Consider the following 15,510-nt stretch of genomic DNA (forward strand, 5'->3'; position numbering starts at 1 on the left):
ATAAGAAAATATTTAATTCATATGGAACCTACCATCCTTCTTTCTATCTGTACCTGTATACCCTCATGTTCCAAATAACACAGCTTCCCCAAAATATCTTCTTGGTGTCTGTCTGCGCCGGGATCCTGAGTGGTGTCTGATGCTGTGGTCCTGAGTCTGGATGCAGAGCCGGGTCTCTACCTGTTGCTGTTGTCCTGCCTGATGCCCACCTTACTACTTTGATGGCTGACATCCACCTGGATCCCTTGTCTTCTTAGTTAGACACATGCATTTTCCAGCATTTTGGACTATATGTATTATCTCCTTAATTTTAACACAATTTTTGCACGTCTGTCCGTCCTGAGAGAGGGATCCCTCCTCTGTTGGTCCCCCTCAATGTTTCTTCCACCCCCCCCCACCCCCCCACACTATTTAGATTTAGTAGATTCAAGTCAAATCACTGCTTCACTTTTCAAAACATTCATGGGCCAATTTTAAAGGTAATTTCTGAAATAAAACCAGTACAATATGACTACCTAATTTTGAAATAAAAAACTTTAAATGCAGAATAAAAATAAATGAAAACATTATCATGACGTTTTGTTTAATTTTTGATCAGGTTTCTTAGCCTTGGTTAAATGTTGTTAATTCGTTATGGTATCCCGAAATAAAGTCGGAGTGAAGCCTCTCGTTTTCATTGTTATGGTAGCGTTTGTCTCATGCAGTCACGTGGTGTCCAGCAAGTTTCCGTGTTTACAGCGATGTGAGCAGACTGCTCGGTGGGTCTTTGCTTCTTTATAGGATGGTGTGCAATCATGGCCTTTTTAAAGACGCGAGAACTGACTAAAGAAAGGTTTGTACTGCTTCTCCTGCTGTTGACATCAATTCAGAAAGTCGAGGTGATTCTGTGGGTTAAGTCCGGGGTTTTTCTCTGCTGTGGCTGAATCCCATTATGCGGGCAGGCTGGGCCACTCCGCTAACGAGCGCTTCGCTGTCAGCTGTGTGATGCGCTCCTCTTTATTGAAGGCACAATGAGCGGCCTCGGTAGGGAGCCGGAATTCAGTCTTCGCTATCATAACGCCATTAATAACTGTTTTCATACCAAACCGTTATATATCCAATGTCTCCTTCAACTAAACACATACAACTTGTTTTTGACTTCACATGACCTTAAAGACAAATCCTCACTAACCTAGTTTTGACCTGAAGGGGCATCACTATCTATATTCAACTGATGTGAATATCCCCACAGAGACATATATCCACCGAGGAGCATAATAGGTATTGTAGTGGCTATAGTGAACATGTGGTAATAGAATACATCCTTCATGAGTTGGACCCTATATAGGTTTCACATTAGGAGCATCTCTTGAAAGTTTTTGGATCAGTTTCTAAGTGGTTCTGATCTAAATTGAGGTATTGGATTTCCAGTCTACTCGCTGACATGTGGCTGTGTCAGGAAGAAGAATTAAGCATCCACTGTTTCAGCTGAAGTGCAAAGCTGTTTGCAGCACAGTTGTTACACTTTCTTATTTCATAATTCATCAAATAAGAGACAATGTTTTGAGACAGTTAACCATTAAACATTCATTCAAACATGGTGAAATTCAGATTTCCAGAATAGCTTGTGGTTGAATTGTTTCCCGATTCAATTTAGGAGTAACAGCTGATTCTAATCCTTCCATTTTTGTAGTGGTTTCAGTAGTTTCCTCAAATGATGACATTCCTCTTATTGTTTTCCTCTAGATTTTCCCTCCTGTTGCTGGATTTGGAGGAATATTATTTTGAACAGCACACTGCATACCATGTGACAACCAGTTCAAACAAGGAGAGGTAATTCAAATAGTCTTCATCTACTATATTTCTACTACAAGATAATGAATCATATCCTGTTAGCTGTGCATGTAGAACTTTATTTATTCATCAGTTCTTTTGAGGGAACACATTTTAAGTCAAATCCTTTAAAGCTTGTGGCGGTTTTGTTAGGAGCAGCTGTCCAAACAACATCTTATCCGGTTCTTAAGCCTTGAGCAAACTGAGAAAGAAGTCAAACCCGCTCGGAAGAAGACTATGCAGACATATTTGTTTTATTGTCGAATCAAAGCAGGCGTAACACGTGTCCAAAAAGCAGATTTCTTAATGTGAAAAGCGTTTTCCTTATGACAATGGATAAACCTGTGCTGTGATAATGATCCGTATTTGTTGTCATTAGTATAGTTTTTCCAATTTCAGCATGCTGTATTATACCATCTTCAAAGCTGCAGTAACCTAGTGTATGCTTATTGATGCAGCCTCATAAAAGGCTCCTCCTAACCCACCATTATAATCTACTTTGACCTCATACCAATTCATCTAAGCACGTATGTCCCCATCACTATTCAACGCCAAGTGCTTCTTCCGGAACATGTGTAATTATGCGTTAGGTTACATTTGTAGGACTCTTTACTGCAGTCCTTAAAGTATAAGTGTGGTTATATAATTTGACTAAAGTGGCTAACAGTACTTACAAGCTAACATCAGTTATTTGCTTTTCAGAAAAGTCAGAGGCTCATTCAAGGTCTGTTCCAGATCTGTCATATTTGATCCAGAGGATGTTGCAGAGCCAATTTTAAAGGTTTGTTTGAACATACTGAACTACATGCTGTATTCATCTCAAAGCCAGTATTGTCAACACTTAGCGCGGATGTTATGTTGTTTGTTGCGTGTCTGCTTTGCAAAATACAGGTTGTTGTAAAAAAGTGACTACATCATTTGTCTCTGCAGATCCCTCTTCGAGACTGTAAGAAGATAGAGTTTGTGGAGGGAGAGAGAAACCCTTTCAATGAGTGAGTGTTTCTTCTCCAGCTCTGTCCACACATTGATGTTTATTCAGTTCGTTAAACTGGTCCGGTAACTTTAAAAAGGGCATGCAGGTGTTGGAAACCAAATCTGACACCAACGTTTGCAAATAAATAAGCTATCTATATCTTATCATTTAAAACAAACGGTGTTGCTGAAGTCTGGAAGACACACCCAGGCAGTCTGGTTTACTCTTAGTTATTCTATGTTGATAAGCAAAAACCAAAATGTATATTTGAGTTTTTAAGTTTGGGATTTAGTTCTGGTTTGAGATTTTCCTTTGAAAATACTTATCCAAGTTATGACTTACAGTGTTGTGTTTTCCTCATAGTCCGAGACCATCTGTCATCGCGGTTTCTTGTGTACAGGTAGGTCTTCATTACAATCCAAAAGAAAACATTACTTATTCACTGTGTCCATCTTTCTAATGTTTGGTCAGCGGTGTTATATTCGTCATGACACTTTCCCAAAGTGAAAACATGTTCACTTTCATTTCAGGCGATCTACATCAAAGAGAGCAACGTCATAGCACCTTACAGGAATGAAAGGGTGAGTCAGTGAAACTCCTCCGGGTTCTCCCCTGATGTTTGTATGCCAGGAGCTTGCACGGACTTGACTTTGCTCATTATTTGTCTTGTTTGTTTGTAATGTAAAAATGCATCCATGCAAAGCTGCAAGTCTGTGCACGTATTGTAGTCTGTTTTTGCCTGTGGAGTTTAAATGGTCCGAAAAATACTGTCAGTCACACATGAGTTTTCACAGCCTCAGATAAAATGTGGATCTCAGCCATGCGGATACTACGGGGATGTGTCATCAGTGCACAAGTGCCGATCTCATGCTGATTCTCACACTGAAACAGAAAATGGCATCTATTACGTAATTAATTATAGGACATGTTTCCTTTTCTACTGTTGGCACACGAGAGGCAGCCATTTGTCTTTGGTTGGATTATGCAAAATCCACTATTGTAGGTTAATTATAACACCTAATATCACATCACACAGGACACCATAAAACAGTTTAGTATTTCAAGAAGTTTACAATTAAAGCAACATTGAAAGGAGCACCATGTACTGAAGCGTAAAGTTCAAATACATCAATAGCAAGTGCGTTGTGCTAATGCAGCAAAAGGGGGCTGTAAAATAAATGTGTTGGAAGAATAGATGGAAGTGTAAGCCATAGAGAAGCAATAACCTGAAAATGATTTCCGAATAAGTAGTGCAGATCAAACAGAAACGGCTCAAAGATCTGCTCGTATATTGAACTGAAACACCCTAACGTCTCTCATCACTTTGGCAGGGGGCAAAGACGGTGACTTTCCAGTTGGAAGATTTGAGTAAAACAGAAGATGTCGTTCAGACGTTTCTTCAGGTACGTAGCCTATCCTCCATAATTCAGGCTCCGGGATTGGGAGGTACATTTACATCCAATAATATCTCTGAGTCATGTGACCTGCCCAGTGTTTGCTTTAATAAACAGAGCTGTACAAACGTTCTACACGGGGGGGATGCATGAAATGTGATTTCTACTGCTGGTGTAGCTCTGCTCATTTAGGCTCTGATACATTTTGCAGCTCCACAGGGCGTCCTGTCTGGAAAAGCTCGGAGACCAGACTGCCATGGTGAGTCAGTCAGTACTAAAAGTTCCAGCGGGCCCCTCAAGTCTTAAAGATGGTGCAATGATAAAAGACTAAAGCATGAATCTCTGAACCCTCTGAACCCTCTGAATCTTGTACTTTATTCACACAATCTTATTTCCGTTTGGCGCATGGTTCCTTTTTCTAACTGTTAAAGCATGGTGACCTTCATATAGTCCTACATGATCAAACACACCCTTGTTGTGTATTTCTAGATTGCCGCCATTTTACAATCACGTCTGGCGAGGTCTTCTTTTGACAAAAACTGGTATGTTCACTTCAGCACATTGATTCATATATGTCTGTCTCTGTAATGAAGTATAACAGTTAGGAGGTTTCTGTTGGAGCACGCAGTTGGGTAATAAAATGTTTGGGGCTGCCATAAAGCTTTCACAGCGTTGCAGAGAAGCCTCACATGGAATGTGCGGTGGAGATGGTCCTGCCTCTGGTGTCCAATCCTGGCCACGTCTGCATAACGGATGAAAGCCTCTACTTCCAGCCTCTCAATGGATATCCGGTGAGACGCCACTTCTGAGTGGACATGCTAAAAGCTTTTATTAAGCTGTGGCTATAATATCATGTTTATATGACCTATCATTCCAGGAGCACGTAATTCAGATCAAACTCCACAGAGTCAGGAGAATTTACAAGAGGCGGCATGGACTCAGACCTCTGGTGGGTTTAACTAGGAGCAGTTAGTAAATACATAATGAAGCTGTCAATAGGGAGGAAATCTTTTAGATCCTCCTGTCTGTGTGCATCTCTTCTCACCCAGGGACTCGAGGTGTTCTGCACTGAGAATGACTTCTGCTCCGACATCTACCTGAAGTTTTACAAGACGGCAGACAGAGATGAGATCTACTACTACATCGCTACTTTCCTGGGTGAGTAAACTCAAAGCCAGCCCTGAATCAGTGACAAAGCGTCTCGAGTTCCTTCACTGTCTTGTGTCTTTAGGACAAGAAGGTGAACAGTATTGAAAGTCTTATAGATTGAAGTGTGACTTTCTCTATTTTCTTCCATTTAAACTGTACTGGTGTCTTTAATGGTGCACATGCAATGATGATGGATGTTTGCATTCACCTTAGAAAACCCTTTATTGGCAAAACACATACATTTTTAACATTGCTGTTTTCCTCCTTGCTCAGAGAACCACGTGACGGAGCACACAGCGGAGAGCTACATGCTGCAGTGGCAGCGCGGTCATCTGAGCAACTACCAGTATCTGCTTCACCTCAACAACCTGGCTGACCGCAGCTGCAATGACCTCTCACAGTATCCCGTCTTCCCCTGGGTCATCACAGACTACACCAGCCCACAGTTAGGTGGGTCAACAGCAAAGGATTCCTGATGAATAATTAACAACACATGTTACTGCAGGGGCCCAAAGTGATCATCAAGCTTCAACGATTACTGTATTCCTCCTCAAGTTGTTCTCATAACTGATTGATTTAGGCTATAATTGACCAGATTACACATCCATCAGTAAGTTATGCTCTCGACTTCTCCCTCTATTTCCCAGATCTGACAAACGCTGCCACATTCAGGGACCTAAGCAAACCTGTGGGAGCTCTAAACAAAGAGCGACTAGACCGACTGCTGGTGAGTCTCTGCTGCTCCACGTTATTTTTACTTCTATAGAATGTATTTATTTTTGCCACCTATCACCCATTCTATCGCCTCATAAAAACATGGATATAGCAAAACACAATTGAGATGCACTTTGCTTGGTAGCAGAGTTAGGTGTGTATTTGGCAGTTTGCAGCTGCTTTGAAAGATACAGATTATCTTTGATCCATTAGTTCAGGTTTGGCGGCTGCAGAAGCTGCCCAGTCGTTTGTGAGCTTGCTCCTCAGCATCAGTGAACACAGATATCTTGTCCACAGTCTCGATACAGAGGGATGCCTGAGCCCCGCTTCATGTACGGCAGCCACTACTCATCCCCAGGCTACGTCCTCTTCTACCTGGTCAGAGTCGGTACGTCACACACTTCCATTAGAAGAGCTCCAGTGTAGATAAGAGCATAGCACACAGCTTACATTCAGTGCGTTTGCGCATGGTCCACCACGTCTGCTATTCTCTGCATGCTTGTGTGTTCTGCAGTATAGTCTCTGATCGTTATAGCCTGAGGTGTAAAGCGTGTCAGTTCATTGACTAACATACAAACCTTAAATTCAATTTGTATTCTTCAAAAACAACATGTTTTAAATCTGATAATATTAGATTTTATGATTCATCCAGCAGCTGCTTTGGGCTGTAGATAAACCATACAGACCAAAACCAAGAAAACATTCATTACATTTACTTTTGTTCTACTCTACAGCTCCTGAGCACATGCTGTGTCTCCAGAACGGCCGCTACGACCATCCAGATCGCATGTTTAATAGGTATTTTATACTCCAATTTAATAACCATGACATGTAGGATATATTTTTGGACAGTTGAAAAATAAAAAAGATATTTCTATGTTCAAACTTATATTATTCACATTTAGTCTATAATAATAACACAGCATATTTACTGCATAATCAGGTCTTGTACTCTATGATATAAGTATGATTTTGCATGTTTGTATTTACTGACCTCCATGGATGTCTTACAGCATAGGTGATACGTGGAAGAACTGCTTGGACGGGGCAACAGACTTCAAAGAGGTAAAACATGACTTATGTAAAGGTCCCTTAGAAACTAAGGCCATATGAAACAAATACCTTTCTAGAAGTGAAGTTAAGTTTAGCGTTGTCACCCAGACGAACACGGTGTCTTCTATGGTTTCTGTATGAATGTTTTTCTTGTGATGCAGTTGATTCCAGAGTTTTATGGGAATGACTGCAGCTTCCTGGAAAACCAACGGAATCTTGGTTTGGGAAGAAGACAGAACGGAAGCTTGGTTGGGGATGTTGTTGTCCCGCCCTGGGCCTCAGGTAACTTCCTCCCATCCGTTCCTGGTATGCATGTAATCTCTGTCACGGTATACTCCTGCCCCCTGTTGTTTTACTAAATATTAACGCTCTCAGTCTGTGTGCTGCTTCACATTTGCTGTGTGCTGTTTGACTCCAGATACCAGTGATTTTCTCCAAAAGCACAAGACAGCGCTGGAGAGTCAGTATGTGTCGGAGCACCTTCATGAGTGGATTGACCTGGTGTTTGGCTTCAAACAGAAAGGCAGTGAAGCTCTCGCAGCCCATAATGGTAAAGAAACCCGCAGCTGTTTCTTTCAAATCAAACCAACCAAACGTGGAAAAAAGCTCACATGTATCTCATTGTTTTTCAGTGTTTCACCCACTGACCTATGAAGGAGGCATAGACTGTGATAGGTACAAAGAAAACCACTCACCGATGATTATTATTAAAGATCCTCATCATGACTTTGTGGATCTAACTTTCCATTACTCTGCCAAGCATCGACGACCCTGACCAGAGGATCGCCATGCTGACGCAGATCCTGGAGTTCGGCCAGACGCCCAAACAGCTGTTCACCACCCCTCACCCTCAGAGGATCACCCCCAGGTTTCACAACATAACCCGAAGCCCCAGCAGCAGCTCACCTGACAGTGAGCTGTCTCCAGGTAGAATTGACGATCACACACACACACACATGCACACACACACACACACACTTAAAAAGCATCTGAAACTACGCTGTTCTTTTAAACTTAAAAACATGTTATAATATGAGCAAACTGCAAAGTCTGCTGCCGGTGACGAATCCTAGCTTTGTGTGGAGAAGACAAATAGTCAGTTTTCTGTTTATGCAGCACATGCTTTGTGCAGTTTGGGAGGCATAGTACATCAGTGAATCATCCGCGTAACATTAGTGTAGTTCTGGTCTTCTGAAGGTGGGTGCTAACTGAAATGAGTCATTAAAGCACTGAAATGATTGACAAAATGTGTCTAATAATAACATTTATTCAAGTGTGACCAAACAGAGGGTGATTCATGTTCAACTGACCTAGATCATGTCTTTGCCAATTTTACAAGGAATTAAAAGTATTCAGAAATAATGAATCTGCTCAGAACTGCGATTTAATTTGTTTCAAGCGATTAATTGCGTAATGGTAAACTGGCATAAGCTGCATCCACCACCATGCATTCATAAAAATGTCCTCTGTGTTTTCCTTTGCAGCCTCGCAGAGTGAGGACTCGTCCTTTGAAGACCTGACAGAGGAGAGCAGGAAGTTATCCTGGGCAAACATCGGAAATCTGAAACCCATCTCCAACCACAAGATCCATAAAGAGTAAGTCAGGAGGCGTCAAGGTGGGCTACAGTGGTGATTACTATCCACATATCACTGAGAAAAGCTCCAATTGGAGAAAGCAGCTGAAGAAAATAGCAGCATTTGTGAGGACTGTCTGTTTTGACCTTGCTAAATGTACAAGTGTGACTGTTATATTACCCCCCCCCCCTCTCCACATCTGGATAGTTATGCACTTTCTTGTGTAATTGAGTCTACTGTTAAATGTGCAGGGCTGTGACCGGCATCGCTGTGACGCGGGATGGTGCAGCTATATTCTCCACATCCCAAGGTCTGGAAAATATAAACATATAAATAGAAGAATGTTCATTATCACAGGAGCAGAACGGATCAGAATACTTTTTTAAGGAACTTCCGTTTAGTGTAACCTGTCATATTCTGACCCGTAAGTATCATTTGAACAAGGTATCATACTCCTTTAATGTATCACAGAGCCATGTGTGTTTAGCCTGTCTCATAATGCAGTCATTGTAATGGCACTGTAGGGCCTCTTCTCCCTCTAGTGGCCCTTTGGGGTTCCTCTATTAGCATTATGGTGCAAAATGATGTCATCACAGTAAGAACCTCACAGAGGAATGAGACAACACTTAACGTTTGAATTAGTTCATCTAATTAGTTTTTACAAGTAGAAGGGAGAACAAACGGCAGATTAGTTAAAAATACTCTGATTACAGTTGAGCTGAAATGGGTGTTCTCTCCTTGGTGGGAAAAAGCGAAGTTGTACTCTCCAATATTCAGCTGTATGACTCTTTGTTCCAGACTCAACCCTCAAAATGTTTTCCAAAGAGTTGAAGGACTTCCAAAGAAGCATGTCCTTCTCTAACATGGTATGCAGCTGTATTTACTTTTCCCTTCACCATCCCTCTAACCACTTTGAGCTCTGAACACTGAACCATGTGGCAATTTTTCAGGCATTATCGTCATGTCTGATGCTGGCTGATGGTAAAACTGTGGTGTGTTCTTCCTGGGACAACAATGTGTATGTATAATATACAAGGACAAATGATATCAAAAATGATCTTCCTTTCTACACCCTGATCCATATGTTTCTCTTCCCTTAGTTATTTCTACTCCATCCCGTACGGCAGGCGGCAGGACACACTGATGGGTCATGACGATGCCGTCAGTGAAATGTTTTGGTTTGATGAGCGGCTGTACACAGCGTCCTGGGATTCCACCATCAAGGTAAAAAAAAAGTACTTTTATTGAGGTGATTCAAGCGATCGATCAATCGATTTATCAGGCATTTGAATTAATTTTATTGGGAATTTGGCATCAGGTGACCATTACTGCTTATTTCACAGGTCTGGCAATGCCCTTCTGATAGCTCATCCAGTCACAAGAGATCCCAGTTTGAGTTACTAGCCGAGTTGGAACATGATGCTGGGGTGAGTGCCAACACTTATGTTGATGTCGTTCATAAAGAGGAAATGAAACGTGTTGGGATCAAAGTCCAAACACACTGAAAGGAAGGAGCAGCACTCAAAACATGCAAATGCGTTCTCCCCTGTCGGCAGGTTAACACCATTGGTCTGAATCCAGCGGGCACTCTGCTGGTGTCTGGCTGTAAAGATGGGGTCGTCACCATCTGGGACACCGGCAGCTACACAACACTGCAGCAAGTCAGCTGCCACACGGGAACCATCCACCACATGGCCTTCAGTCCAGGTATGTGTTGAACCAGACAGCATGACACACTGATTGGTGTTTAGTGGCATAAGGTTGGGAAACCTGTTGATAAAATCCAACCCAATGGAAACTGGAAGTAGTGATATATTTATGACATCATTTACCATTCATTTTTGACACATTTGAATGACATAAGGGCACTTACTGAGCTATGGGTTTGTAAAACATTTGGATGACATACAATGCATACTAAGGCATTCAATAATCTGACTTTTTATGAAAATAGAATACTATGATTTTCACCAGAGATGAGATATACTATACTCTTTCAACAATTAAACTATAAACATTTTTTCGACATTCTTTCCTTTACCTTTTTCCGACACAGTATACCACGCCTTATCTCGAGACAGTATACCATGCCTTATCTCGAGACAGTATACCATGCCTTATCTCGAGACAGTGTACCATGCCTTATCTCGAGACAGTATACCATGCCTTATCTCGAGACAGTATACCATGCCTTATCTCGAGACAGTATACCATGCCTTATCTCGAGACAGTATACCATGCCTTATCTCGAGACAGTGTACCATGCCTTATCTCGAGACAGTATACCATGCCTTATCTCGAGACAGTATACCATGCCTTATCTCGAGACAGTGTACCATGCCTTATCTCGAGACAGTATACCATGCCTTATCTCGAGACAGTGTACCATGCCTTATCTCGAGACAGTGTACCATGCCTTATCTCGAGACAGTGTACCATGCCTTATCTCGAGACAGTATACCATGCCTTATCTCGAGACAGTATACCATGCCTTATCTCGAGACAGTATACCTTATCTCGAGACAGTATACCATGCCTTATCTCGAGACAGTATACCATGCCTTATCTCGAGACAGTATACCATGCCTTATCTCGAGACAGTATACCATGCCTTATCTCGAGACAGTATACCTTATCTCGAGACAGTATACCATGCCTTATCTCGAGACAGTATACCATGCCTTATCTCGAGACAGTATACCATGCCTTATCTCGAGACAGTATACCATGCCTTATCTCGAGACAGTATACCATGCCTTATCTCGAGACAGTATACCTTATCTCGAGACAGTATACCATGCCTTATCTCGAGACAGTATACCATGCCTTATCTCGAGACAGTATACCTTATCTCGAGACAATATACCATGCCTTATCTCGAGACACTATACCATGTCTTATCTCGAGACAGTATACCTTATCTCGAGACAGTATACCATGCCTTATCTCGAGACAGTATACCTTATCTCGAGACAGTATACCATGCCTTATCTCGAGACAGTATACCATGCCTTATCTCGAGACAGTATACCATGCCTTATCTCGAGACAGTATACCATGCCTTATCTCGAGACAGTATACCTTATCTCGAGACAGTATACCATGCCTTATCTCGAGACAGTATACCATGCCTTATCTCGAGACAGTATACCATGCCTTATCTCGAGACAGTATACCTTATCTCGAGACAGTATACCATGCCTTATCTCGAGACAGTATACCATGCCTTATCTCGAGACAGTATACCATGCCTTATCTCGAGACAGTATACCATGCCTTATCTCGAGACAGTATACCTTATCTCGAGACAATATACCATGCCTTATCTCGAGACACTATACCATGTCTTATCTCGAGACAGTATACCTTATCTCGGGACAGTATACCTTATCTCGAGACAGTATACCATGCCTTATCTCGGGACAGTATACCTTATCTCGAGACAGTATACCATGTCTCATCTCGAGACAGTATGCCATGCCTTATCTCGAGACAGTATACCATGCCTTATCTCGAGACAGTATACCATGCCTTACCTCGAGACAGTATACCTTATCTCGAGACAGTATACCATGCCTTACCTCGAGACAGTATACCTTATCTCGACACAGTATACCATGCCTTATCTCGAGACAGTATACCATGCCTTACCTCGAGACAGTATACCTTATCTCGAGACAGTATACCATGCCTTACCTCGAGACAGTATACCTTATCTCGAGACAGTATACCATGCCTTACCTCGAGACAGTATACCTTATCTCGAGACAGTATACCATGCCTTACCTCGAGACAGTATACCATGCCTTACCTCGAGACAGTATACCATGCCTTACCTCGAGACAGTATACCATGCCTTACCTCGAGACAGTATACCTTATCTCGAGACAGTATACCATGCCTTATCTCGAGACAGTATACCATGCCTTACCTCGAGACAGTATACCATGCCTTACCTCGAGACAGTATACCTTATCTCGAGACAGTATACCATGCCTTACCTCGAGACAGTATACCATGCCTTACCTCGAGACAGTATACCTTATCTCGAGACAGTATACCATGCCTTACCTCGAGACAGTATACCATGCCTTACCTCGAGACAGTATACCTTATCTCGAGACAGTATACCATGCCTTACCTCGAGACAGTATACCTTATCTCGAGACAGTATACCATGCCTTACCTCGAGACAGTATACCATGCCTTACCTCGAGACAGTATACCATGCCTTACCTCGAGACAGTATACCTTATCTCGAGACAGTATACCATGCCTTACCTCGAGACAGTATACCATGCCTTACCTCGAGACAGTATACCATGCCTTACCTCGAGACAGTATACCTTATCTCGACACAGTATACCATGCCTTATCTCGACACAGTATACCTTATCTCGAGACAGTATACCATGCCTTATCTCGAGACAGTATACCTTATCTCGACACAGTATACCATGCCTTATCTCGACACAGTATACCTTATCTCGAGACAGTATACCATGCCTTATCTCGAGACAGTATACCATGCCTTACCTCGAGACAGTATACCTTATCTCGACACAGTATACCATGCCTTATCTCGAGACAGTATACCATGCCTTACCTCGAGACAGTATACCATGCCTTACCTCGAGACAGTATACCTTATCTCGAGACAGTATACCATGCCTTACCTCGAGACAGTATACCTTATCTCGAGACAGTATACCATGCCTTACCTCGAGACAGTATACCTTATAGTCGAGACAGTATACCTTAGATCAACAGTATGCTTATCTCGAGACAGTATACCATACCTTATCTCGAGACAGTAAATACCTTATCACGAGACAGTATACCAACCTAAACTCGAGACAGTATTCCTATCTATGAGGCAGTAATACCAAGGCCTTAACTCGAGCGACAGTATACCTTAAATCGAGACAATTCCCTTAATATCCGAGCAGTATACCCTACCTTATCTCGAGACGTATACCATATCTCGAGACAGTATAACCTTATCGCGAGACAGTATACCATGCCTTATCTCGAGGACAGTATACCAGATATCAGGACCTGTATGCCTTATCTCGAGACAGTATACCTACGTATCTCGAGAATGTATACCTAATCTCGAGAAAGTATACCTTATCTTGAGGCAGTATACCATGCCTTATCTCGAGACAAGTATACCTTATATCGAGACTGTATGCTTACTCGAGACAGTATACCTTATCTCGAGACAGTATACCATGCCTTATCTCGAGACAGTATACCATGCCTTACCTCGAGACAGTATACCTTATCTCGAGACAGTATTCTAAGTCTAACCCTTTTTTCACGGAGTACTGGCTGTATTATGCCTTGTTTCGACAGACCTTGCCTTTACCCCTACACAGTATTCTGAGTCGTGTTTTTGAATTTTTTAGCCATAATATGCTACATCATGTTTTTTCATTTCCTGGACAACCTGTTTGAATGCCATATTTGGGGAGAATAGACCGTTCCCTACCCCTATGGGGAACCATGACTGAAGAGAAGTCTCGATTGGTTTGTCCTCAGATAGCAGACACGTTCTGAGTGTTGGCGCCGACTCCTGTATGAAGGTTACTGACGTCCAGACAGGAATGGTGATATCATCCGTGAAAGCTGAGGAGGAGCAGAGGTAAGATCGCAACGGGAGAGGCATATTTCACCCAAAGCAAGGTACCTCACATTTGAAGCTCCTTAAAATTCCTGAGTTTGGGTATTTCCTCTGCGTATGTATATTAAGGTGAAATAGTCTCTAGGTTCCTTGCTTTTTTTTCTGTTGAGCAGGTGGGCCAACTTTTATTTTACACCTTTGACTTAGCTTTGGTGAAAGGCCTTCACAAATGTAGGCCATTGAATGTGATATACCTGATGCTGCAGCTCAAAAGGAGTTATTGCTGCGTGTTCAGGTGCTTCTGCTGGGACGGGAACTCGGTGCTGTGTGGGGGGCAGTCCGGTAATCTCCTGCTTTGGAACCTGCTCAGCAATACAGTCACCCAGAGGATCCCTGCACACTCAGGTACAGCCCACCTGGTTTAATGTCGATGTGCACGATGGCTTTACTTCTGAATGTGACATAAAAAGAAGATGTTCCCTCTGTACTTACAGAAATGATAAGGTTATGATGCATGTTGTGTTCCTTTTGTAAATGGCGCGTGCATAGGTGCCGTCACAGCCATGTGGATGAGCGAGCTGTGCTCCACGGTGATCACAGGCGGAGAGGACAGACAGATCATCTTCTGGAAGCTCCAGAGTTAAAGGACAGTTTCCTCACAATCCATCTGCTGAGGAGATAAAAACCTCCTGTGCAATATTTTCTGGACTCTACTGGCCAAGTATCCCGCAGACTACATGACTCTCTTAACTGTTGGGAGGAGCTGCAAACGTCTAGTGTCACAGCAGTTCTCAATCCTAAACCAAACAAAAGGTCATACAGTCATGTCAGCTCATAGCTTCTGCTTATTAAGAGGATGTCAAGTTGCAGTATTGTGCATGAGCAGGATCTTATTTTTAAAGGTATTCTTTGTTCTGCGCCATCTTTCCCTGTTTTTTTAGCTTTAAATTAGAAATGATGTTTCTATAGCTATATGTGCATTTTATTCTGTGAAGTGGACCTTACATGTCTGTTATGCTTCATGCTGCTCAGGTGTTATCATTACTCAGTAACACTGATCTTTAAAAGTAAAGTTTGCTGTCTCCTAATATTTCTCTGATGTTTCAGGTCTCTTTGTAATCTAGGGAATACCTTAAGGTTTAGTCTGGAGCTTCTGTCAGCAGCTACACATTGGGATGCAGGAGTGTAGGTAGGTAGTGGACTTTACCTGCTCA

At 42.3% G+C, this 15,510-nt stretch overlaps 1 protein-coding gene across 1 annotated transcript; it reads left to right on the top strand.

Annotated features, from left to right (window-relative positions):
* The first annotated feature begins 697 nt into the window (after positions 1-697).
* nsmaf (neutral sphingomyelinase (N-SMase) activation associated factor) lies at positions 698-15,386 on the top strand. Its single transcript, XM_063912624.1, has 31 exons — positions 698-832; positions 1,726-1,812; positions 2,515-2,593; positions 2,743-2,804; positions 3,149-3,185; positions 3,316-3,366; positions 4,117-4,188; positions 4,391-4,438; positions 4,669-4,721; positions 4,841-4,970; positions 5,057-5,128; positions 5,229-5,337; positions 5,602-5,778; positions 5,976-6,055; positions 6,340-6,430; positions 6,777-6,840; positions 7,056-7,107; positions 7,257-7,377; positions 7,514-7,645; positions 7,728-7,770; positions 7,856-8,022; positions 8,580-8,691; positions 8,922-8,980; positions 9,469-9,536; positions 9,621-9,688; positions 9,771-9,894; positions 10,014-10,097; positions 10,227-10,377; positions 14,215-14,317; positions 14,592-14,701; positions 14,846-15,386. The coding sequence occupies exons 1-31, from the start codon at positions 795-797 to the stop codon at positions 14,938-14,940; spliced, it is 2,739 nt and encodes a 912-aa protein (XP_063768694.1). The 5' UTR covers positions 698-794; the 3' UTR covers positions 14,941-15,386.
* Positions 15,387-15,510: the final 124 nt, after the last annotated feature.

Source organism: Eleginops maclovinus, chromosome 21 (assembly GCF_036324505.1).
Source record: "Eleginops maclovinus isolate JMC-PN-2008 ecotype Puerto Natales chromosome 21, JC_Emac_rtc_rv5, whole genome shotgun sequence".
Lineage (NCBI taxonomy): Eukaryota > Metazoa > Chordata > Actinopteri > Perciformes > Eleginopidae > Eleginops > Eleginops maclovinus.